The sequence below is a fragment of the Ixodes scapularis genome, unplaced genomic scaffold (genome assembly GCF_016920785.2).
Source record: "Ixodes scapularis isolate PalLabHiFi unplaced genomic scaffold, ASM1692078v2 PGA_scaffold5__190_contigs__length_132052651, whole genome shotgun sequence".
Lineage (NCBI taxonomy): Eukaryota > Metazoa > Arthropoda > Arachnida > Ixodida > Ixodidae > Ixodes > Ixodes scapularis.
Window position 1 is genome coordinate 44,383,767 of NW_024609880.1, and position 22,758 is coordinate 44,406,524.

Genomic DNA, 22,758 nt, shown 5'->3' on the forward strand with positions numbered 1-22,758 from the left:
ATGAAATTCCCTTGGCAGTGGCAGTCAGACGTCACCTGATGGACCATCAGATAACGTCTGATGGTCCATCACGTTCCACCAAGGCTGCTGACTGGCAGTCACTGTCCCAAATTACGTATCTTGATGAAATTTTCAATAGGGAGGTTATATTCAGCTCATTTAATTGAGCGTCGCATCGCGCCGCCGGGCTGCGTAACCATAGCAACAGTAGTCTACACTGGCGTGGCAGAGCGTCCATTGGCCAAGCCATAGCGGCAGTGGTGGTTGCCATGGTTAAGCCGCTCGGCGGCGCGACATGACTCGATTTTGGATATATGTGTTACAAATTTTAGCCATTTGTAGCTGAACGAACCCTACCAGCTTCTCTCTTCCTAGTCAAACGCTCTCATCTTGCGTAGCGTTGTGAAAACATCTCTTTTTTTTTCTTGTGAGGCAATGTGAAGGCAGCCTGAAAACTCCCAGCAAGCGTATGAATTATGTAATGAGGTGGATGAATGAATGGATGGATGGTAATGGATGTATCCTTTGTATTGGGCGTAGTCATACACCACCTAGCCTAGAAACATTCACACCACTTTCATTTAGGCCTCGGTATAAATTATGTACCTCGTTAAGTTGTCTACCCCACCAATGGTGTGCATTATCAAACTTCTCTAGAATTTCTCCGGCAATTTTCTAGCATTGTTTCTGTGATTGTAATCTTTATTTCTTCCGTTTCTCGTTCGTCGCCAGCAAAACCCAGCACTCTCGCCAAATCCGGTATTCCTTCTGGAAGGCCAGAAGGAAGCCCCGTGAACTTCAAAATCACATATTCTAGCGTCTCGCGATCAATATGACATACGTCACATTTGTGAATCTCTAAACCATTCATTTCTTTCTCGAAAACACTCCCGTTCTCGTTTTAAACACACTAAGAGCTTCCCCATGTATTATCAAACACAGGTTTTTTTCTTATTCCTCTTTCTGTTACCTGTACGTTGATAAATCTAATTTTTCTTGAATCCTTCCCTTTCATTTTTTTCCCTTTTGATTCGTTTACGCTATTTTCTTCTGAACTATTCTCCCGAGCCCCACCAAGCTTATATTTAAATATCTGCATCTAGAATCAGTTCCTTCATTTTATGTTTACAATTTTCATGCATAATGGCTTGCATACTTTCTAGTCGCAGTGCATCTCCTCCATTTATTTTGACCTGCATAAAAATTTTAGTTTATTAATTGCCCCTCTGCTTTCAAAATACGACAACACCCCGCCCCCCCCCCCCCCCCCCCCCCCCCGTACTCCCTGATATGGTGCCTTTCTATGTACTACCAGTGCCAATATCCCTACGCGCCTTTGTCAAATTTCGAATCCTTAATGAGAATCCTACATCATACACAGTACTTTGCCAAAACACAGTACAGGCACCAGCGCTCATTTTCATATACACCTGACCGCTTCATGTCTATTATAATTCCACTTCCTGGAGTGTCATGATCGCTGAATATATTTTCTATTTTCAAATTATATTTCGTTTATGTTCCACTATATATGCTCTTTAATTAGTGAGTGATATCTCCTGATATTTCTATTTCTTTACATCTCATATATCAAGGTCATGTATTTACAGGACCTCTTTTCGCCCTTGAACACCGTAACGGTAGAATTGTTACTATTAAAACTTCGGCCCAAGATCTTACCCACATACCCCAGTTAGTTCCCGCCATGCATTTATTATATCAGTCAAGAGTACTACTTACTATAGCCTCTTTCGAAAGTGCACCCTCTTTCGGAAGTTCAGTAATCCCTGCTGAGTGGCGGACATATACGCGAGCTCCTTGCGTTCGGTTGCGCATCGGCTGCACTGCGCTCGTGCAGGGGAAGCCGAACTCGGAGCTACACGCCAACGTCAGATGTGCGTTCCACAGCGTCGGAGGACGAATGAAATCTGATCCCATTTAAAACCCGCTTTCCAAGCCTCAGCGTTGGCGCACCGGTTGAAAGTCGGGTCTTAGAGTTCTGGGTTCAATTCTCCTTGGTCACATTATGCATTTTGTTGTCTTGTGAAGTTATCATCCACTTACCACTCTTCCGCGCACGTTTCAACGTTTCGTGTTACAGAGGAGAATTTGTCCGGAAAAAAAAAGGGGGGGGGGGGGGGGGGGTTGTCCTGCCGAAAGAAAGGCTACCACCTTTAATATCGCAGTTCATATATATTTTATGTATACTGTAGAGCAGAGAGTGCAATTGCATTGTATAGTGTACTGTACGTATGCTCTACTACTTCAGGGAAATGTTTAAAGCTTTCACAATCAAGGTCTTTAAAGAAACACTTACGCAACCCATAAGGTGGAACACAGCGACGGCTGGGGTATGGCGTTGTAGCCGCTAAGGTGTCATTTAGGAGCAGATGGACTGAATGAGCGGTAAAGGTGTGAGCACGCACCATAGACTCCGCATAGGCGTTTCGTATTAAACTGAGTAACACACCGGACGAAAATTCTATAGCGTTTTAGAACCAATGAGCGTCTGCGTAAGAGGGAACGTGTTTTTGAAGGTCACTTCAGTACAAATAGGCTCGCGTGCTTAAAGGAAAGCGCCGAATAAACAGGGACGGGGAAGTGGACAAGAGAAAGTGCACTCTCGAATGAAGGTTTCTCGAAACAAAAACACACTATTAATACCATTTGTCTGGCTATTCCTCTAAAAAATAAAACTCTGTACCTCGCAGGTGCATTGACGGGGCACTAACGCACTTGCTTTGCGATTGCTTTCTGATGCGGAATACATCGTAAAGTTACCAAGCAGTTTTGTCTGCGTATCTCGCGAAAATTCTTTCGTGATAATTGTAGGTCACTTGAACATCTATCCCAGTGCACTGCCAGATTGCCCAGCGGGTACTGTTTTACTGACCATGCATATTATCTTGCTGCCATGCATGACATGCATGTTATTATGCGTGATTGTTATGTTGTTATCCACTCCCTGCAGCGCGACCGGCGCGCCGCCGCGCGGCCGTTACCGAAAGTAGGCAGTGAGAACCCCATCGAAATGAAACCACGCACGTACATTGGTTCACATCGAAGTCAGAGAGATGCGGTTGCACTGGGTTGACAGCATGAACTTCTGCGTCGTTAAGTGCTGCAATATTTATGCGTCGTTTCTCGTGGGGACAAAGTTTCACAGTTTTTCAACTCGCAAATGTTTTGTGAGATGGCAACAACGATGGACCCCTGCCGTACGACGTGAGGAATTCGGTCTCCCGGTAATGTCTGCCACTGTCCCGGCGCAGCTGACATTCTACACCGCCGCTTTGTGCCCTACGTTTCTCTTTGTACCAATAACGCCTACATATGTTACGCCGATGGAATGAACTGAAATACCATTCTACACTCGGAGGTATGCACTGCCAATTTTATTAAAGGAATGCCCTCCAGAGACATTTCGTCCCTATCGTACGTGTCGATGATATTTCCGGACCATTATGGCACGCAGTCTGTACTTCATGAAGAAAGATGCGGCCGGTCGAAAAAACGACAAATATGAATCTGAGAAAAAATACAATGAAACTTGGAATCAGTGGACAATTCATGTTGGAGTATGAAAGTTTACGTGTTGTGCTTCCCTTTTTGATCAGCCTTCTTTTGGATATGGAAACGCCGATCCCCCGAGTCCTAAACTTTTTTTTTTTTTTGTGAGCTTTGGAGCCATCTATTGCGAAGTTGTTCGAACCTGAAGTACCGTTCACTGGTCCCTTCTTACCTGTAAAGCGTGCACCTCCCAGGACGAGTGGTATTCTCTTGACAGCCTTTTGACGGTTAAGACCGGTTCCCTTTCAGTTACGCTGCCCAAACAAAATTTCCATCTGGTTTCGCTGTGCCACCTTTTTTTCTTGGTATAATAAGTGTTGTGTCAAGTTACGGTCATGTCCAATTACCTGTGTGCCAAAAATCGGCACCTCGCACAACTAGGTTATTATAGAACAGCTGACGGCAAAGGCCTTTGACGGCCAAACCGTGTGTTGGCCAATTTTCTTTTCTAGGCTTTGGAACCACCTTTCGTAAAATTCTTTCAATTGGAATTGCAGTCCATTAGTTCGTCCCTACCTGTAAAGTCTACAACTTCCACCACGAGGGGTATTTTCTTAACAGCCCTCTCACGGTCAAAACTGGTTTGCATTCGATTACGCCGCCGAAACGAAATGTTATGTCAAGTTACGGTCATGTCCAAGAACCTGTGTTGAAAACTGCACTTCGCACAGCCCGGTATAACATATCATTTTGGGTCCAATACTTGGATGTTCCGTACAGCTTTATTCCTTTATTCGTTCGAGACATGACTTTCACTAATGAAACTTGGCACACTTAGTGCATAAACTTAGTGAACATCTCACTCGCGTCCAAAATCATCTTCCCAGCAGACCTACGTTTGCAGCGACGAGCGAAACAAATTTCCCACTGGTAGAAATTATGGTGGCGATCATCTTGCTTATCGGGAAATTGCTGCAACTCCTTTTCAAACGCAACTAAAAAAATTACCCTTATTAACGACTCAATGCATAGGTAGCGGATAACAGTTAGATGCCCTTCTTATATTTGCCCCTGCATTCATGCAACGTCACCCTCAACGAATCGGCTCAAAAAGCACAGGTTTCGTCCGTGCGCGCTTCCGCCGCCACAGCTTGGCATGCGAAAAGGCGCCGCAGGCTGCTGAACGCGCCTCACTGTCGAACGCCAGCTCCTCCGCTAGCGGCGCTGCGCGTTTTTCAAAGCGCCCCCTATAGTTCCCGCACGGAGCGCCCGTGGAATGTTCTGGAGGGGTGGCGAAAATGTCCCTCGTAGATATGAAACGCGGTCGACGGCGCGAAGCCGCGAAATGTCCCACTAACAAATATCGCCGTAAAAAAAAAAAAAAAAAAAAAAAAAAAAGGAAAAAAAAAGAAAAAAAAAAGGAAAAGAAAAAAAAAGACGAACCAGCACACGACGAGGGCCACGCGAAGACACTGGAGCACGAGCTGAAACGTCATTTTTCTAAAGACTTTCTCTTTGCAAGTCTTTTAAATGCTCAGCAAACCAGAAAATTTTAATATCGTTTCTATCACAGATGTACAAATATAGCATTCTTCGTAGTATCGCATTTTGCGAAGGGAGAGCTTGCCAAACGTTGCGGGCTTTAAAGTTCAGGTGGCAGAAATATTCCTAGGACAGAGAGGTCAGAGGTTAACTTCACCCGTGCTATACAGTGCGGCCATTACTGGCTAATCATTTCCGGGCATAGGAATGGTTTCGCGGGAATTTTGATGAACTCCAGGAGCCCAGGAAAGCTTGCAGGAGCCAGAGTTAATTTCCCTTACAAACTCTTATAATTTACGAACAGCTTCGTTTAAAACATTTTTTGCCAATGCAGAAAAAATGTTTTCATAAAATCCGCGTCCACGACCTCTCGCTATTACCTCGATAGGCATTTAATTTAACTAACAGTCCCCTGAAGGCGCTTGCACAGTTAGCCGTACGAATCAACCGTAAAACTTTGTGATTGCGCTCGGAAAAGATGGATCGCAGCTGTCGCATTCTATGAAGGCCCTCGTCCGAGCATTCGGTGAGCCACACTTAGCGCCGTTTTTTGCCGAAATTGTCGTTCGTCCGAGCCTTTAACGGTGATGAGTCGGTGGAGAAGATCAATCGACGCGCGGCTCGTTGAAATTTCAAGGTGGCGGTGGAGTGCCGAGATGAAGGAAACACCTGAACACATGAGAGAAAATCAAAATGACGCGGCTAGGCTTCCTACAAAGGTAAGTCAGAGCGTAGTCGACCTACGAGTGGACAGGACCAGTCTAGCCGCGTCAGATGTGGAGTGTTATTGGCGTACCTCGTCTGTCTTGGCGGATGTGATCACAAGTTTAACCAATCAAACACATACAATCTGCCAAAACCTCTTTCTTTTTCTTTTCTTTTTTTTTTTTGTGCGTGGGATTGTGGATTGTTTCCCTTGGACTGCGCTGTGACTTATGATAGAACTAAGTATAGGTTTTTAATATTTTTCCACAAATCCCTTTTTTATTGATTTTTTTTCAAATAAGACCTTGGTTTTAAACGCTTTATTGAAATATACTAAATCCAGGGCAGACAGGCAAGACCGATTACATTTTTTTTTATCGTTACAGAACAAATGAAGAAGACGGTAGTTTTATTCTGAACCCAAACCGGAAGCACCCTAATTTCCTGTGGGGGTTACCGGTTCACTGGAACAAGATCAGACGAGAGCTGCGTTCAAGGCCTTCTGCACCGCTCTTGTTTGTTTGTTTTTGTTGTTTTTTTTTTTTTCGGTGGCTATACAACGTTAATAGGAAGTTTTCGTAGATGGTTTCCGCTGTCCCGCAACGCTCTCGGCAACCCGCTACGAGATGCGGGTTTCTACAGTCAAGGCTATCGGCGCGCAGGCGCGGTAGCGGCTTCTTTGTTGCGGAGGGCTTAGCGGAAGGGAGAACGCGGTCTACGAAGACTCCCTAATTCGAGCATTTGCGGTTGCGGCGTTAGCGGTGCACTATTGTTTAGATAGACGGTAGCGGTGTGAGGACAGCCCGAGTATAGACCCTTTCAGGCAACATTTTATGGGCGCCGCCATCTTGACGTCACGTGACCCTGCCGCCATAGCCGCCCTTCAGTTTCTCGCCGTTCCTCCGCGTTGTGTGCTGCACCGGCCACTACCGGAGCTTTGTTTTCGCGTTCTTTTACGTTCCCCGTTGAAATCGTGTGTTTTCTTTAGGTCTTTTCGATATTTCGGGCTTTCAATTATTCATTTGATGTCTATATTTCAACATAGCTCTTGAATTTTCCTATTTATGAAATGGAATCGGACAGCGAATGGATCGACGATACAAGATTATGGCTTCAGAAACCATGTAAGTTCATCGCATTCTAACGTTTTTCTCGCTAATAAAGGGCAGTCAACACCATCGCGACATATGCAAATTTCAACTGACGCAGAAAGGCTATCCAGTCGTGCTGCTTGCTGCATGTGCGCGCTCGTTTCCGTAAAGCCGACCCGCATGTAAGCGATTTAGCCTGCGACGAGACGAGCGACGGCGACAACGACGAGAGTCAGCGACGAAGATTTCTCACTGTCGCCTGTTACATCGCTTGGTTTTTTGGGTTTCGTAGCTCACCGTCTTGGTCGCTTGCTCCCGCCGCTTTCATGCGGTTTGCCTCGTCGCGCGACTGCCCGAGCAACAGTGAAGCGGGTCACCGTCGCTTGTCTCGTTTCTCGCCGAATCGCTTGCTTGCGGTTTATTCTTAATATTGAGGCGCCAATGGTTACATACTGTGTGCATCGAAATTAATTGAGTATAAACCGCATGTAAGCGATTTGGCGAGCGACCAGATAAGCGACGGCAACCCGCTTCGCTGTCGCTCAGTCAGTCGCACGACGAGGCAAACCGCATGGAAGCGGCGGAGCAAGCGACCAAGACGGTGAGCGACGTTTTCTAGAAATCCAAAAACCGAGCGATGCGACGGGCGACAGTGAGAAATCTGCGTTGCTCGTCTCATCGCACGCTGAATCGCTTACGTGCGGGTCGGCTTTACGGAAACGAGCGCGCACATGCAGCGAGAAGCACGACCGTGATAGCCTTACTGCGTCAGTTGCAATTTACATATGTCGCAATAGTGTTACCGCCCTTTATTAGCGACAAAAACGTAAGAATGGGAGGAACTTACATGGTCATTGAAGCCTCATAATCTTGTATCGTCGACCCATTTGCTGTCCGATTCCATTCCATACATAAGAAAATACAAGAGCTATGTCGAAATATAAATATCGAATGATTAAATGAAAGTCCTAAATATCGAAAAGACCTAAAGAAAATGCAAGATTTCAACGCGAAACGCAAAAGAACACGAAAACGAAGCTCCGGTAGTTGCCTGTGCAGCACACAACGCGGAGCAACGGCGCAAAAATGAAGGTCGGCTATGGCGGCGCGGAAAGCGCGCGAAGGGCGCGCCGACTGGTGGCAGCTCGAGTAACTGACTCGCTGAAAGCGTCTATAGTCAAATAGAGTAGGTGTACCTCAATTTGAAGCCCGCACTGAACGTACTTCCATTCGTTTTTAATTATTACGATTACTGGCTGACTCAAGGCGAATGATTTAATTTAAAACTTTGGATTAGGTTAGTTTTTTCAATATAAACTGGGGGGCTTAAAAGCACACAAATACGGACGACAAAGAGACACATAAAACACGGAGGGCGCAAACTTTTAACTGGCAGTCAAACCAGCAAATATTCGCGAACACTCTTGCCTATCTTACCAACCCCTTGTGATAAAACCTATCTTATAAACACAAACAACACGTTACGACGCTTGAAAGATTCGTATCAGTTAAACAACATGTCTACACAAAATCAACTAGAAAATAAACTTCCCTGTCTTTTTCTTCTGATTTTTTTTGTGCTTTTGTGTAGACACGTTATTGAATTGATGCAAATGTTTGAAGCGTTGTTCCCTGTTGTTTGTCTTTATATTATAGCTTTTATCAGAATGAGTTGGCAGGATAGGCAAGAATGTTCACGGATGTGTGCTGATTTAACTGCCTCGATTAAATCAGTTGAAGTTAGCACCAGTCCATGTAGTATGTGCATAGTCCTCGTCCGTAATTTTGGCGCTTTTAAGTCCTCCATCTCATAGCTCCAGAAGGAACCAACTAGCCGAACAAAAATTTCAATTCAGCATATATCTAGCCGTCCATTTTACAGTTCCCTTTCTAGTTTGTTTTCCGTAGACACGTTGTTGAATTGATACGAACATTTGAACTATTGTTACGTGGTTGTTTTTGTATGATAGCTTTTATCAGACGAGCTTGGTAAGATAGGCAAGAGTGTTTCTGCATGTGTGCTGGTTTGACTGCCTTTATTAAATCAGTTAAACGTTAGCGCCAGTCCGCGTTCTACGTACCTGTTCCTCGTCCTTGTTTTTTTTTTTTTTTGTTTTGTTTTTTTTTACTTTTAAGTATTTTTGCTCAAATTATTAGATTAGACCTGGGGTAGCAAAACTGCGGCTCGCGAGCTGCATGCGGCTCTTCGCGGGCTGAAGTGCGGCTCGCGGTTCCCTGGTAAGCGTGCCCCCATTCCCCTCCTGCGTCCCCAAAACAAATGAGTTCGTGAATTAAAAAAAAGAAAACTGACAGTTGATAGAGTCTTGTACTACACTACATACATAAATCTGGGCTGCTTTTTGACACAGATGTGTCAAGTTTCCCTGTTTTCTTTACTTTTCTACCAATAATTTCCAGCCGTATACGCATTACGGGCGTCGGGGATAGCTAGCTAGCGAGCCATGCATTCTTTTTTGCTTAGCGTGAATAAACGTTCTGCGGTCTGGTCTTTTTTACGGCAGCCGACAATTATATTTGTCCCCTTTGGAAAGGACTCTTCCCTCCGAATCGTTTCTTGTTCAAAGTTTCACAACCATCCCCTTTTCTTTTTTTGGTCTTCCCTGCTGCTTTCTGAACTTTTGTCGTTTTGTCTGCGGCTCTAACAACATGCCATTCTGGCCACCACCGGTCTAAATAAAACAAATATATGTTTTTTTTTGTTGTTTTTTTTGTGTAAATTGTTGCACAGAAAAAAAATGTCGAGTAATATTTACTTTGTTAGGCGCAATACGAGTGGGGATCGCCATGCGCTAGACCAAGCCCGGTGCTTACAAAACTAAGCACCTTTTCTTGGCTCTCATCGTTTGTGAAGATAATTTACGTGTGAATTTTTTTTCCAATTGTATCTCCGTACCTTAATACCGTTTCAATCGACAATATTTCTATGTTTTAGAAACAAATATTCTAAATAGAGTCATCATTTTTTTGGAAAATATCCCGTGATTGCCTTTCCGCCTCGGCTTCAACCGATAACCAACATGGCTGCCGTCGTTTGCTACGCTCGTTGTCCTCGTTTATTGTTATGAGTGCGAGTCGATCTGCGTTCACCAAGGTGTTGAGATCTCCTGGAGCCACCTAGTCGGCAGCAAACAACTGTCTATTGAACTCAGTTTTGGAGGCCTTCGGAAGCGCTGTGCGGGTGCTTGGGTTAATAGCCGGAGTGGCTTAAGCCTAGAGTCCATGGTCAACTGTTTTTGCTTCATCTATTTTGATTTGTTCCTTTGCGCGTGTTGCTGCTGATAAAAGATTATGGTTCCCATAAAAGCAGCCCCTCAGGTCTTTGAATTGTGCGACCATTGGCATTTCAATCGTGATTTAATACCGAGAAGATTCCTACAGAGGCAAACATTTTCGAGCCATTTGGCTGGAGGCAATCGGGCGTTCGGCTCGCATCAAGCTTGTTTAGGTATGTTCCCCTCATTTTGGTTCGAAAGGCTAGCGGCCAAGTTTTGCAGTGCACCTGTCCTACCAAAGCAAATATTTTTAAGTCGGGTTTTAATTGTGAATCATAAAACGCCCCCACCTTGTTCGCGCATGCAATGTGCAAATAAAATAAGAACAGTGAAGCTAGAAGGACAGCCTATTTATTTCGTTGCTTTGTTTAGTACTCGCTCGCTTACTACCACACATCGAGAGACGCTGACAGGCGCTTGTATTGAACCGTAGCTTCTGCATGATGGAACGCTAGAACGCCGCTTTCGATGTCGGGTCTACTGAGCGTTGCAGAAGTTTTTAGCATAGAGTTATTACAATAAACGCTAGAAGCTCAGCTGGCGCTAGTGTCTACTGGACTTCCGGTTGCAAATTGAAGCAGACAGCATGCAGTCTACATTTCCAGCCTCCCTGTGTATTCCTATGGGAAAACGCGCGTGAATTAAGTCTCTTCATCGGAACATAACATAAATAACTTATGTCATTTCGGTTGTACCGGATAGTATGCACCTCTATTGGTATTGTGAAAGTGCAATTGCTTTAGTTACAGCATTTTTCTTTATCACTGAACCATGTTAAACTTTGCTCTATTTCAGGTCCAAACCTCTGTTTCAAGGAAGGTATGTGAAAACGAGCGACGATTCTAAGCAAACTAACGATCGAAAGGAATGTAGAGTGTGTTCAAGGTTTTCTAGCATTTCGGTGGTGCTTATATGTTGCTAATATGCCCGTCCTGTCATTGGATGAAAATGACTCCGTCGCGCACCTTTACGATCGGTTAAAGAAGCATTCGAACGCAAAAAAATAAAGCACGTGAGCTACAAAAGGTGTGTCTTTTTATTATTTTCTAAGTCGGGCAGTTTTTATCGGTCACCCGCTTTCTGGCACCCCCTATTTGCAAGGATTTGGAGCGTGCGGGTGATGATTTGAACCCAGAACAAGCATCTTCGCACATATGCATGAACAGAAAGAATAAAGCAATACTTACTTATTGCAAATCTGACAATATTACGTGGCTTTCAATTTATTTTGATCGTCTGCGTGCACAGGGAGCTACTTATCCAGTGTTACTGCGTAGTCCTTGCCGTCTCTCTTGGTTTTCCACATGTTCTTCGATCGTTTGGCACGTATATCCCCATGCTGCAAAGCGTCGACGCCGTGTTCGCGCTGACAGTGTCCGACAGTGCACATAAATCCACGTACGAAGCGGTTTTAACACCGTTTTTCATGCCACGAATTTCAAATAAAAATGCTGTAACTGACCAATTATTTCGTCTGCGTGACTGAGAAATGTAGCAATGTGCCTAGTACGTACAAATTATTCTTGATATTGGCTCTTATAATCGAGCGCAGAGAGAAAATGCACTCGCTTTTTCCCATAGAAATGCATTACCGGAAGTCAGTTTCTGACTGCTTTCTGTCTGTTTCAAAATGCAACAGCACACTAGCGCCAGCTGAGCCGTAAGCGTTTATCGTAAAAACTCTACGGTTTTTAGACGGGGGCGTGATAGCAGACGGACTATGGCGAATACAAAAGCCGACTCGCAGCTTTCGTGTCCAGATCTCATGGGCATTGCAGGCGACCATAGACGGTGGCGCAATAGCAGACGATTCCGAAGGCTGCCGCACGACTGCTCGCACGACTGGCAGGCGGTGTCAGACGCTAAACTAGACGCACTGGATGTCACGAAAGCAAGAAACTAGAGTCACTGAATGTTCCCAGAGTACCAAATGTCTTTCAATCCCCTTACCGGAAGTCAATCCCTGCAGAATACAGAGGGCGGACTCTCAAAGCGAACTTACGACGAAAAAAGTGGGTACGAAGAATTTGAGAAAAAATCCGTTTTCTCCAAACGAAATTGTCGTAAATTTTGCGCAAGTTAAAACAGAATCCTACCACAGCTCCGAAGTTGTCTTTCGCACTTTTTACGATCAAATCAACATGGCCGACAGCGTCGCCGCGTCGCTCAGTTACTTGGTCGCGACGGCCAACGGACATTTATTTTTACACGGGCTCTTCTCGCGCGTCCCGACTTCAAGCAGCAAAAACAAAAAAGAAAGAACTACTTATATCGACCACGACGAACATGAACACTGGATCCACAAACATCCGGGAAAAGCAACAAAGGCAACGATCCCAGCGATCTAGCGAGCTCGGCAGAATTTAGGCCTAGTAGGCACTCCGTCCTGTTCCGGCGCAGCATTGCTCAGACGGTCCTTGGCCAAGACCGTCTGCCCACGACCGGCTGCCTTGCGAATGGTATATGCCCGCGCGACCCTTGTGAACCCTTCCCGTATGAATAGTTTGACCGCTAAACTAAATTTTAGAGGTCAATCTCTTCCCCTTGTGTGGACGACGACGGCGACGATACCAGGAAGCTACACCGGGTGACCGGGGCGCTACGTTCTGGCCCTGGACGTCAATGCATCGGGGGTGGCAGCCGTCTACTTTGACTGGGCCACCACCTGGAGCCGCTGCCTTCAACGAAGCGAGCGAGCGCACCATCAAGCGTCAGGGCTTTACCATCCAGAACGTCCATTGAACAGCCTACCGAAGGTCTACTTGGCTCGCTTGCCTACTGGCCTGAACCGCTGCCGAACCTCCAAGACTCGTGCGGCGGATCAGAAGAGCACGTCGTCCTCAACACCATCAAAGCGCCATGGCTTTCCCAGTCGCAACGCACGGTGAAGCCTCCGGACACCACCCTTTGCCCAGACACTTCTTACAGCTCGTAGAAGTGTCTTGGCAAACCCCGAACCTTCAAGCAACGGTACTTGCGATGTTGAGAGGACCGCGTCGACCCCCCATTGTATATAGCATCTCATAATCATCATCACTAGACGTGACACCGCGGGCCTCCATGGTACGGGCTGTCGCCTTTCTGCGGTGCCACGGCTCTCCTGAGCCAATAAAGATTACGATTGCGATTACGATTACGATTACGATCTCGACCTCCTTGTTTTCCGAGGCAGCGGTGACGAACGCGGTCGTCGAAAAGAGTCTCTCGTTGATTCTATCTCCTTGTTTTGTGTGACATAAAGCTCATATAAACGCCGTATGGATTACATTCGCAACACGGTATGTACAAATTGTTATTAGTATGCCATCTTTATCGTGACACGACGCTAAGTCATATTCGAGCTATAACATGTTATAGCCGGCATTGCGTAGCTCCCATGAACTGCAGTTCATGGGAGCTACGCAATGCCGGTCCAAGCTTTCTTTGCCGAGTGTAACGTCAGTGTCGAGTTGCTGTCTTAAAATATAGGTCCCGGGGCGCTTACCAAGACGTCGTCTAACAGAGCGAATACAGCACTTCGATCAAACGCACGCGTCCGCTCCCAGTGTGAACAGGTATTTTCCTGGCTCTTGCTGACATTCTCGTAGTTCCAATGTATCTTTTTGACGTCGGCTCGCTCCTGCATTTCTGAGGCCGCGAAAAACGCCGCGGCGGTTTGTTTCTAACTACGTCGCTTTGCAAACGACTGGCACGGGGTGTTTTACCAACGATGACAGTTGTGTTGACTTCGTAGCGATCGAGTTCGTAGCAGTCAACGAAGCGTTTGAATCCTGTTAGCGTCATTATATCACTGCAAGGCCGTCTGTGTTTATGAGAAGCTGCTTGAACACTATCCATTTACACACAGACAGGAAAAGAAATACAGAGCTGACTATCAACGAGCAGTTATCCTGTGTTTGGTTTTAAAAATCCACGTGCTCCGAACTATGCCCAGCTCTCTGATTGGTTGTTCGTGTAGCCGAAGACGCCATCGCCATAGCAACAGCACCGGAAGGCGTCGTTTCTCCGAAGAGGTCGTAACTTTCCTCCTCTCACTTAAGAACGCGTTCGTGAATACCGTTTTGGCCTCATCTTACGATGATCCTAACTTTACGAACTTCGCAGCTAGGTTGTCGCACGTACGAGGTTTTTTATTAATTTGGCCTCAGTTCTGGATGGCTGGTTGAACGCGTGACTGAAGTTATCGGTTCGCCACTTTAGAAACAAGCCCAAAACAACGAAAAAACGTGTGTAAAACGTTTCCCCGTTACCATGGCTACGGCGGGTACGCACGGGGGGGCGGGGGGGGGGGGGGGGGGGGGGCAGCTCTGGGAATCGATGATCGAGTTAGGACCGAACGGAAGGTGCGTAGATTCTCTCGGGATTTTTTTATGTCAAGTGGCCGCTAGTCTGGTTCGCCAAAGAAGAATGCTGGCTCGTTTGCTCGCTCCGGTTGAGCCGGTGCTGGGTTTCAAACCTTGCGCCTGAGACGCTAAGCCTAACACTCGACTTCTTATGTGTTTCGAGGCGAGAGAGAGTGAAAGAGAGTGAGGAGTGACAGCGAGGAGAAAGTCACGCCAGTCGGAGCGAAGGAAATAACTTTAATAAAAACACATCAGTGTCGCCACAGGCCAGGAACGTCGATTGCTGAGCCCGGAGTTTCTGCTCTCGAGGACGGGCAACCGGGAAGTACAGTAAACCCATTCGCTCTCTTCTCGTTGCATGCAGTGTGCCACTTCTTGGGTGAATAGTGAAGCGCATACCGATCGGATGTAAGCGATTATTATTTAGCGGACGCGCACCACAAAGAGCAACCACAGGTTCCACCACACGCTGTCTTCGTCAAGCTTTCAGGGACTGTAGTAACGTCAAAGCCGTCGTAGGGACCTGAAACAATTCACATGGGAAACAAAATTTTGATACGCTAATTGCATACGGGTTCGGGAGCCGAAGGGTACTTCAACAAAATGTACTCTCGGTTTTCAAATAAAATCAAACCTAATAAAATTACTAATCCGAAAAACCAAACCTGAGTCTGGTCTTTTTTATTTATTTTTTTTTTTTGTCGTTGGCACACATTTTAGGAATGGCCATCAAGGCACGGGGGTAAGTGTTTTGGGTACGTCGCTTCACGCTTAACATTCTCACACACTAACGCAGCTTAGAGCCAGAAGGATTGGAGGCGTAGTTATGTTCTATACCCGCGACAGATAAGGTGCTTCCTTCTGGATTAAGCACTCGATTTTAGTCGGGATGTGAGCTGTTTGGGATTATGTCCCAGCCCAATAATTTCAACATCGATGTGCTTGGCTTTAGTACGTTCTCCGTTGCTCACCCTGTCGTTTCGTTGTGCAGAAAAGCTGATAGCCAAATGTGTAGCCCCTAGAGTGACTAGAGTTAACTTGCACGTAGAAATGAACATAAACTGACTAGCGCACCAGTATTTATGCTGTACCTTTTGTTGACGATTGTTAGTACCTTTTATTTTTTACAGTGAGTTATATAAGCACGCTTTTAGATTTTGGAGTTCAAACTGAACGTACGAACAAATACATGTATATTGTCTTTAACTCCTTAGCAACCGTAGCGCTAGCTTCGTTCGCGCTTTTCGTAAGTGATCGTCAGACTAGGACTGAGTCTTATTGGTGGTCTCATGTAGGTTTCGATTAAACCCACCATATTATTTAGGGAAATTAACTCTACTAGACGGACAAACTCGATGTATCTGAGTAAGAATTAACAGTTCACACTGGACCTTTTTTTAGGAACTAGCACATGCGATACCACAAAGAGCCCATAATTGTTGTTGTTTCAAAGAGATGATGATGCTGACAACTATAATGCCGATAACCATTTTGAAGTGCATACATTCGATTTCATTGCAATGCTTATATCTGATTGCGCATTTAGTATCTTATGAATACCTTGTATACGAAAAGAAGTGAGAAAAAAATAATCAGCGTAGAAAGCCACTATCTGTGCCCCCGGAATGTATCGTCGTTGACATTCCTAGCACATAGGAAACAGTTTTTTTTTTTATTATATGGGGAGCACTAGCATCGGATATAGGTTAGAATGTTTAACTTGCATTTTACGTATCTGATGGTTGAGAATAAAGGTAACATCCATATCAGAAGTTTGTCTCTTTATAAGATTGGTTTTGAATGTATTAGACGTCCTTAATCGTTTTGCAAAGTAAACATTTGCTGGATGTCTTTTTTTATGAATTTAAAATATCGATATTCTCTCCGCATCGGATGTAGTCACTCAAGTTAATAACTTTGTTAATGTATGTAATTCATCTTTTTTTTTTTTTTTCAAAGCAAAACCTGGGTTTTGCTTTGAAACCCAGATGCAATGTCTGTCACAGAGACGAAGGTGCATGGGGCCCTCAATATGCCACGCTAAAAGTAACCGTCTACATGAAAACCAGCCGACCGCTACATTGTGGATTGCGGATGGGGTTTACTCTCAGGGGGTGGCGATGTCAAAATTTACAAAGCGCATACGTTGAAAGCAGTAAGCATCTGCCTACATAGGTACACGAAGTGGTAATCATCAGTTGATTTCAAACAAACTTTCCGGATGTCATGTTTATTGGCGTCCTTTTACTTGCATTCAGTAAATTTCGTGCAAGACGCATGTTAAACTTCGCTTGATGGGCCTGTCACGTATTTTACATATTGATTACATTGTAAGCAAATATCCGTAAATAAAATTTCTTTTTTTGTATGCGGCCAACATCCTGAAATTCTGCTAATGAGTACAGAACCAGGGCCGATAAAGAAAACAAATGTTTTACTGGGTTTGGGTTGGCTATGTAAGCGTTTCCCTAGTACCTGTTCTTTTTATATTTAAAGAAAACTGTCCGAGGCACAACTATTTTGTTTATTTTATTTACGTCAATATAGGGAACGTTTTCATGTACTGAACCCCTTCCGCCTTTTGTTCCCTACTCAAGATAATGGAATTGCGTATCGGGTAATTAATGCATTTCCACGTTTTCCTTGAATTAGCTTCAGAATGTAGCCATCAAAAAACATTCCTCTCATACTTAAGAACAAAAAAATAATTGTTTGCGTCATTCATTTTCTAATATATCGCTGGAAGACAAGTAAAGACAATTCTAAATTCACACATCAATTGGCTCCAACAAATAAGAAACTTACAAACATGCTGACTGGGAACATATGGCATCAGCAGAAAGATCTCAAGAACAGAGGCACAAAAGAAACATTTTAGTTATGTCACCCTTAAGTTCGAAAAATAAACCAACACTCAAAAATAACGAGATTAACCTTTCAATGAGAAGATCTCACAGATAAAAAATGCATATAATTTATTTCCATTCTCCAGGTGCACCTCAACCACATGATATTAAAGCGTGTTTGTAAACAGTTTATAGATTGGTTTTCGTTTACCCTCGTCTCCAGCCCACGTATTTGATAAATTCGGTATGCGACATGAAGAACAAAAGCAAGGCATTACGACTTATAACAAAGAAAAGAATATCGAAAAGTCAAAAAACAAGAATGCATAGTCAGTAGCGATTAAAATGTGAGGTTCTTCCACTGGTGTGGCGAGAGCAAAACGATGTTCCTTTTCCTCATACCGAAAGTTCCGCGATTTCAGACGGCGGCGCCAGCGTAGAGAAGCTCTATCCATAAGCAAAACATTACAGGGGGAAGCTTGAGACTGCTTACGTGTAGGAATGCTACAGAATTTCCACACGTAGCGCATTCCTACAAGCAGCGCGTCACGCCTTCCTATCGCAAACGGCGCTCCGGCGGTGACATCAACTTCCCCACAGCGCAGGTCGGCTTCACGGCTTCCGTGACGAAGAATCTGCGATGCTGTGCTTTTCTTTGCGTTTTATTTCTGAGGCGCGTCCGCTTTGACCATCAACGGCCCCCGGCTCCCGTGACGAAACACTTGCGTTGCTGTGCTTTCGGCCAATGGGAATTTAACTGCCGTTTCGCTGCTACAGACGGTTACAGACAACGCAGGCTTCGCTTCATGGGACATGGGACTGACGCGTCAAAATCATGTGTGTGTGTTTTTTTTTGTTGTTGCTTTTTGTTATCCGAAACGATAGAAAACGATGCCTAAACATTACTCTCAAAATTCGAAACTTAAAAATCCAATGTTTGCGAAGTAAAAAAAAAAAAAAAAAATAACATTTTCCAAAGGCCGATTTTGAAATTCCCGCGAGATCCGCGCCAGTGCAGTGACGTCAAATATTGAGCCATCCTGTGAGTTGAGTTCCTCAGAAGCCTCCAAACCACAACCAACCGAAGTGTTCTGTTTGCCGGCGTCCCGCGAACAATCGGTTTCCTCCGTGCGTGCCGCCTATCGCTGCGAGCAGACGATGCTTCACTTTCGATTTCACAGTTCTTTTATGGCCCCTTCAGGCGATCTCGAATTCTTTGAAACGGTGTGAGGTCGAAGAGAACGCGCCGTGGACTTTTGCGAGGGACGTGAGGGGCCACGTCCCGCCGATTCTCCATGAAAGGCTGGCACGGTGGAGTCACAACCGAAACTACGATGCAGAGATACCAAACCTAGTTTTGACAGTTTGACGATTTCCTTTTCGTAGTCTGAGAAGTCGTCGGGCACCTAAAAAATACCACTTCGTCTGATTCGCTGACTCATGGATCATCCTCTGCTACATACGTCGAGCGCCGCCATTTTTACGAGGGAGGATAAAAAGGAGGCGGCACCACACCGGACTCCGAGTTTCGGTATTTCAAAGAGAAGGGCAGTAGTGCGTTCGAAATTGCGTTAAAAATAAAACATGCTTTACGAATGCCGCTATTAAACGTTATTGAAGTGTCACTGACAAAGTTTCTAAACTTCATATTTGACTCCACAAATCAAAAGAAGCGAGGGAGTGAAGAGCGGGACAGATAAACGCCCAAAATAAAAAGGCACGCACCTGCGTTTAAAAAAGTTTTTTGTTTGTCTTATTTTTTTTTTTGTGGTTATGATTACAACTTGCATTGTTATAGACAACCAAAAAAATACACTCTAAAGAAAAAAGGGTTGTAAACGGGTGTATTTTTACACTCTCTGTCCCATATAATACACCCCAAAACTTCAACTCGACGTACAGCGCCCTTAAGTCGAACAGATTGCCCCAAATTTTACGAGTGGCTTGATAGCCGTGTGGTACAACCTTTTAAAATAGCTGATGTACTACGTGTTGGTGACTACAAAAAAGTATAATTGGGGTATTCTTGGCCCTACTGCAGAACCTCAGTGTTTTCTTTATGTGATCTTTGATGCGTCCTTTAACTATTTAAAAAGTTCTATCGCACCGTTATCAAGCCCCTCTTTATATTTGGGACCGTCTGTTCGACTATAGGGCGCAGTAAAGGTTCGTCCCTTAGTTGAATAGATGACGACTGCCCGGCGGTGTCTTGCGGGGCCAGTCGTTTGATGAGCCTTGCTCGGTGGGTGATCAGAAGAGTGTGACAGATGCGGGAGGACTTCGTCTAAACTGTTTATTTAGACGTGACGAGCTATTGTACACAGTATATACAAAGCAAAGGGAATTCGCCGTCCTCCAAATTAGTCCAAGTCCAAGCCAGAAAAAGGGGCTTCTCTCTCCCCCGTCACGGGCTTTTGAAGACGCTGAACCCCTCACTCTCGGGCGAGGATCAACCAATCATTTCAAAGCTTTGCTGAAGCCACGTGATATCCACCGTCCAATAGTTGGCAAGGGCGTCGATACACATTCGTTAACTTGCCAACGGACTACAGCCGACAGCTCCGTAACTTCGTCCGTGCATCCCGTTGCAGACATAGCGGCGCCTCTCCGGAACCCCCATGTTGAAACCCAAGAAGCCCCGTAGAATGCGCAAGCCTTCCAGATTCAAAATAAAAGAACAACATCTCTTCCCGAGGGGTCATCCCGATGGGGGAGACACAGGAAGACGCTCTCCAGGGGGCCGCGTCGGCAGAAAGGCCCGCGCGGTCCCCCGTTAGAAAAGCAAAACTACACAAAACGACCGGGGAGGGGGCATCATACACGCCGCCGGACAAGACGACCGTCGCCCGGCCGATCGAGAAACCAGCCGTCTTTTCCAGAACCCTTACACCTTTCCCCTAAAACTGTTTCTGGTCCTTCTTGGACCTGCTAAACAGTTAATCTAAACACACGCAAAAGAAATAAAACTAGATAACACTAACGTGAAGTTCTTCAGAACCGACTCAAAGCGTGCAAACATAATCGTAAGCGGACAATAAAACAAAACACATAAAAACAACAGATTCTACTTTAACAAACCGGAATCCCAGTGCAAACATAAAAAGGGGCCAAAACGCGTGCGTGACATTCCAAAGGCTATAAAATAACACACACAAAGAGAAAAACAGCGTTACATTCGCATTGAACGTATTCACAACAGCAACGAGAAAAACGTCCTTTTGGGTCCCCAAGTTCAACTCGCCCATTCACTTCACAGCCCCACAGCGCCCTGCGGCACGGGTGAGGGGAACATTCACGTCTAACCGAGGCGGCATGGCATGATCACTCAGTCGACTCCCAACATAAATTGTTGAGCCCACACTACGCGTCAGTATTTCCGTTACTGGTTCCCCTCCCATGCTGGGCTGTTACATTGTAACGCTGAAGGGCCGAGGCCTACCTAGCCAACCCCACAAGTCAGTGCTTCGCTGTCTTCATCTCTTCTGACGTTCTGTTCTTCAACTTCACAAGGATAGGCCGCTGTACCTCCCTGTTGCACCTGGACCTTACCACTCCTAGCTTTCAACAGTTCCCAATCTTCCCAGGCAAGCAAACAGTTCACCCCTTCCGCCAGCTGATTGGTGAGCGCGCACACTAAGTCGGCTTTAGTTGGATTTTCTACCGCCCCTGGACAGCTCAACCTTATTGGAAGTGTCGCAAGATTGGCATCAATGGCGTGGCCAAAAGCGGACACTAGCTTCACTGGGCCCGACAGTTCCCTCAAAGCTTGAGGTAGCAGGCTCTCCCGTACCGTCATTTCGGTACCCGTGTCGAGCACTGCTTCGGTGTGTACGTCGCCGCACTCCAGTTGAACCAATTGTAGCTTCGAGCGGCCGTCTCCGAAATCGACCGCCTCACCTCAACCCGAGCGGTTAACACTCTGTCTGTCTGCCCTTTCGGTTCAGGAACATTTGCCAGCCCCTGAGGCACCTCACTACCCGAAGCGCGAGGGCAGTGCTTGGCAATGTGTCCCTGCTCATGGCATACATAACACCTTACAGCTGCTCGACCCGAGTTCACGGGACCTTTGAACCCTGGCGAGCGCCCCGTCCCTGACTGTTCTGTTGGAACGTACACCTGTTTTGTGGCGCTCCCTTTCCCTTTTGCCTGCTCATAAGTCTGTAACACCCTCGCCACCTCGACCGGTTTTAACCAAGTTTCTCCCTCGCGAAGGCGAACATACTCCAAACCATCGGTACTCAGGCTCGCCTTAATCCGATCAGCAACCATGAGCTCCGTTACTGCCTCCTGCGTGTCCGCACCTCTCACCTGAAGGTAATACGTGAAGTAGGTTCGGACACGGGAGGCGAACTGAGCCCATGTTTCATCTTTTCTTTTGGCTGCACTGTCGAACCTGTCTAGGTACTCAGCTGGCGTGAGTTTCAGTTCGCTCAGCACCGCCCGTTTTACCGACTCGTAATCTAAACAATCGTCTTGCCCTAGACTGCGCAGCAGGTAGCGGACAGGCTCCGTTAGCAGTGGCATAATCAAATGTACTCGACCACTATCCGGCACCTGGTACGTGGTAAACAATTTTTCCACCTCATCAAACCATAGAGGAACGTCCGCGTCACATGGCAGGCTGTACCCTTTCAAAACGTTTGCGCATTGCGCAACCGAGTCTAAGCCTGCGTGCCGTTGGTCGTCTGTTTCCGACCCAGAGGACGAAGGTCGACCACTTTCCTTTCCTAGCTGTGCCATGCGACACGCGATCCGCTCTTCGGACTCAATCTGAAGTTGCGCTTTCCGCAACTCAAATTCTAGTTCGAGCCTTCGAATTCTGACCGCCTCCGATTCCTTTTCTGTCGCACCCTGTGGAGCCTCCTGCCCCTGACCAGAGGTTCCTGTCCCCTGCGAGTTCTCTCCATTTAACCCGTTCTCCATGTCGGCCAGCATCTGACGCGTCAAAACCATAAGTCCCGCCAACTACCAGCCATGCCAACCTCGACCCGACGCAAGAAATCCCACTCACCCGGCGCAAACGTTGCTGCAGTTTGACGCCCAGAGCCCGGATATTGCGTCCTCAGTAGTCGTCCTTGGCCTCGGCGTCGGAACTCCTGACCCTCGAGGTCCCTGGTTTCAGCCACCGGTCGTTCAGCGTTGCTGTCCGATGACCCAGGTGGTTTTCTCTCCGTCGATGTGCCGCATGCGCCGCTTTCCACCGGCCAGTCCGCTTCGGCAGTACCGCTCCCTGACGCTCAGCGTTGCTTGTCGGCGGATTCCGTCGGTCGCTCCGTTCAAGCACCTGGCCAGCCAGGAAGCTTCAGCTGGACCACCTCTGTCGCCTTCTTGATCCTCTGATCGTCACCGAGGCTCGCTCATCGATGTCGAGCTGCGCCAGTAAGGGTTCGTCCCTTGGTTGAATAGATGACGACAGCTCGGCGGTGTC

The 22,758-nt window shown here is 46.2% G+C and overlaps 1 protein-coding gene across 1 annotated transcript; it reads right to left on the minus strand.

Moving 5' to 3' along the window:
• Positions 1–20,769: 20,769 nt before the first annotated feature.
• LOC115312794 lies at positions 20,770–22,253 on the minus strand. Its single transcript, XM_042294190.1, has 2 exons — positions 21,369–22,253; positions 20,770–21,222 (listed from the first exon to the last, which is right to left on the minus strand). Exons 1-2 carry the CDS (start codon positions 22,251–22,253, stop codon positions 20,770–20,772), a joined length of 1,338 nt encoding a protein of 445 aa, XP_042150124.1.
• Between the last annotated feature and the right edge of the window lie 505 nt (positions 22,254–22,758).

What these genes read in the sequence shown, in the direction of transcription:
- LOC115312794 (XM_042294190.1), bottom strand. Translation starts at nt 22,253, where the DNA reads ATGGAGAACGGGTTAAATGGAGAGAACTCGCAGGGGACAGGAACCTCT. An exon ending in TGAACTCGGGTCGAGCAGCT is followed by an intron (nt 21,223 to 21,368) that starts GTAAGGTGTTAT and finishes GGTTGAGGTGAG; the next exon opens with GCGGTCGATTTCGGAGACGG.